The sequence below is a fragment of the Chaetura pelagica genome, unplaced genomic scaffold, assembly GCF_000747805.2.
Source record: "Chaetura pelagica isolate M959 unplaced genomic scaffold, ChaPel_1.0 scaffold436, whole genome shotgun sequence".
NCBI lineage: Eukaryota > Metazoa > Chordata > Aves > Apodiformes > Apodidae > Chaetura > Chaetura pelagica.
Genome location: NW_009953651.1, coordinates 2,853,387 through 2,856,516, shown reverse-complemented (window position 1 = coordinate 2,856,516; position 3,130 = coordinate 2,853,387). Strand labels below are relative to the sequence as shown.

The 3,130-nt window shown below is 50.6% G+C and overlaps 1 protein-coding gene across 1 annotated transcript in view; it reads right to left on the bottom strand.

Annotated features, from left to right (window-relative positions):
- CPN1 (carboxypeptidase N, polypeptide 1) overlaps positions 1-1,661 on the bottom strand; it is a 13,472-nt gene extending 11,811 nt beyond the window's left edge. Inside the window, exons 1-2 of the mRNA XM_010000130.1 lie at positions 1,653-1,661; positions 216-389 (exon numbers count right to left, since the gene is read on the bottom strand). Of these exons, the coding sequence (XP_009998432.1) occupies positions 216-389; positions 1,653-1,661 (183 nt within the window). The remainder of the gene's footprint in view (positions 1-215; positions 390-1,652) is intronic.
- Positions 1,662-3,130: the final 1,469 nt, after the last annotated feature.

The following is a 3,130-nucleotide window of genomic DNA, read 5'->3' as shown; positions in this document are numbered from 1 at the left end:
CTGGCAGCTCCCGTCTTTCCCCCCGGGACCCGGCCGCCAGCTCGGAGCCGTGCCTGCTCTCCTGCCCCATCTCCTGGGGAAGCAGAGGGAGCAATCGCCGCAAGCTCTCTGCGGCTCTGCCGCCCCTCTGCCCCGGCCCCTGCTCACTCGGCAGTTCCGCTGCTCCCGGGATAAGCAGAGAGATGGAGGGCATCGCCCTCCCTGCAGCTGCCTACCCAAGCAGCCCGGCTAGAAAGTCGCAGGAGGAGAACCAGGGCATCGTGAGATCTGCTGTAGGAGTTGTCTGCTAAGCAGGTACCAGCAAGGATACCTCCGCTCAGAGGTCTGGTATTGCCCTGCTGTGCACTTGAAGTGAGCATGATCAGGATCTCTTGACAAGCACCGGCTACCTGGCAGCAGAAAAGAGCTCAACAGCTTAAAGGCAGACGAAAATGCCCAGAGTTGCAGGTTGTTTCTGGATTCGGGGGAAGCTGGTTCCTCCATCCCTCAGCCACATACACCCTACCCCAGAGGGCAGCAGTCACCTCAGTGCCCCTGTGCTCTGCCCAAGGTCGGGCACAGCTGTAGCAGGCAGCCTTGCTCTGCAGCCTCACCCTGTGGGGCTGAAGCTCCACCAGCTTAGTGGCTCTGACAGAGATCTTTATTTGCACAACCCTGACAGAGCCCAAACATGAATACAAACAGCTGAAAGATTTGCCATCACGTCTGGACAAGTCAGGAGAAAGGCTCCCTTTGCTCTGTCCAGGCCTCCCAGGAGAAACGCGCCTCCTGCCACCCACAATGATTTCTCATGATACTCTGAGCTGTGCTAAACATCTGCTGTTCCTTCAGCCTTGAGGTGGAACCACATTGCATTGCTCTAACCCCTGTATCAATGGTTGCTCTAGCTGCCTTGTTCTGCAGCAAAACATCCTCTATGGTTGCTGCCAAACAGCACTGCTTTCCTACCCTTCCTCTACGTTTCCTTCAGTCACTGACTGCTTTTCTGCTTCCATTTCCCGGGAAGCGCAGTGATAAAACCAAGAAACCCTTGCTAATAGCCTGTAAATGCACACAGGGCAGGCTGGTGGGCAAAGCACACAGGCTATCTGCTCCTGACCTGGCTTACTCAGACGTTTCCACTTCCAACATTCTTCTGCCCAGCTCCACCATGCAGGTCCTTTCTGTCCTTGTCCCTGTGTCTTCTTGGTCTCCTGCCTCATCTGCACAGCATCCTCCTCTCAATTATGGCTCCTTTAAAAAAAAAAAAGAAAAAAAGGTTGTAAAAATCCTGGTTTTGATCAAGTATCTTTATCCAGAAAAGAAGAATTATACAAAGATAGCAGTAACCACATTAATGCCTTCTCCCAGTTAAGCTCCAACCCACCACAATCCTGCTTGTCAGTGAGTCTCAAAGTAACTCACATTCAGGAGTAGGAATGCTATTGCACCCATCTTTAATCAGGTAACAAGAAATGGAGCTGGAGATGCCAGCTTCTCCCAGTACTTGTAGCAAACCAAGGAAAAGTAGCTGAGGTGGTGGCAGGACTTGGCGAGCATTGGAACGATGAGCATGGGTATGGCAGGGCAGCTTGTATGTCCACAAGTCATCTTGTCACAAGTGGCATCTTGTCACAAGTGGCATCTCACAGGGTGGTGGGAAATGCCCTCACCTCCTTCATATTGCAGCTCCCAGGGCTGCTGGGTTCCCGTGGAGCTGCTCCCTTCCCACCTTTCAGCAACCAAAGTGATGCGAAGGAGGTGGGCAGGTTTCCAGTGCTAGATGGTGCTACTTGGCAGCCAGAAAGCACTGGGTAGAGCGATAGTAAAATAGCACAAACCCCATGTTTGGTCTGTCTCCCCACCTCCCCTTTATCTTCCCAGGCTGTTTCCAGTGGGAGAGTTGGAGCTGCAGTGCTGCCAAGGGACACATGAAAAAAGCACTCGCTTTCCTATGGAGACATGCAAGACTAATTTGAGAAACAGCAGAAAAAAAAAGAAATGCCAGACCTAAAAAGGAGCCATGAGCAAAATCTGGAGTGGGTGGAGAACATATCTCATGCACTGCTAAGTCTGGAGAATTAGTCAATGTTATCCATAGCACAGGGATGGTGGGAGCCCGTTATCAGGCACCAGGTTTAAACCAAACAAAAGGAAAGAGTTTTGCACACAAGGAATGATAAAATTACCTCATAAAAGCTGAAAGTTAAATGAGTGCAAAGGAGGGTAAGATGAATTCAGGGACCAGGACACCCACAGCTGTTAATTATGCAGATCCAGGAGAAACTGCTTTATCACAAAATTCCTACTCCCCTGATAGCTAGAAGAGAAGGATCATGCCTTTTCCCTAACTGTCCGCCTAAATCCTTGCCCACTGTGCAGCTGGAGACAAGAACCAGTGTGCTGCCTAGCTGATTTGACCTAGCGTGGCTCTTAGTACCTTCTAGGAGAACAACATGCTAACGAAGCTTTGAGCCAATAATAAGTTTGGACATGTTAAGAAACACTGGTGAAAGCAGAAACAAACAATATACGACATTAGCTCTTAGAAATAGTGCAGGAAGTAAACAAAGACTTAGTTCGGAAAATGCAGCTAATACATCTGGGATAGATCATTCACCCCTCCTCTCCCCAGATGTTCAAAGATGGAGACACCTCGAGGCAGTGAGGGTGAGGAGGAACACACCATGCCACAGTGGTGAAAATGAGAAGAATGGGAATGTGAGCCTCATCCCACCCCATCAATCCACGGCTGAGGGTCACAGGCAACAAAAAGCCGATTCCTCCAGAGCTGGCTGTGGAAAACTCCACCTGGGGTATTTGTTTTAATTCTGGCCTTTTGTTACCGGAGGAAGATTGGAAAATTTGAGGAAAGTTCAAGATTAGAGCCTTAAGAATGAGCAAACTAGGGAGAGTGTGTGCTGAAAGAAAAATGATGAGCCGTGACAAGTATGTTTGCCTTGGCAGAGCTAGAGGAATGGCTGCACGCAGAGGAACGCAGCCACACCACCCTGCAGAGAAGGGGCACAGGCCCCCCATCCTTCACCTGTTTCGGGGGGTTACAGTGCCAGGATGATGCCAGTGGTGCTGCGTGGGGCAGGGAGAGGGAAAACAGGGACAGAGGCCTGCAGCTGTTGACTACATGGCAGAG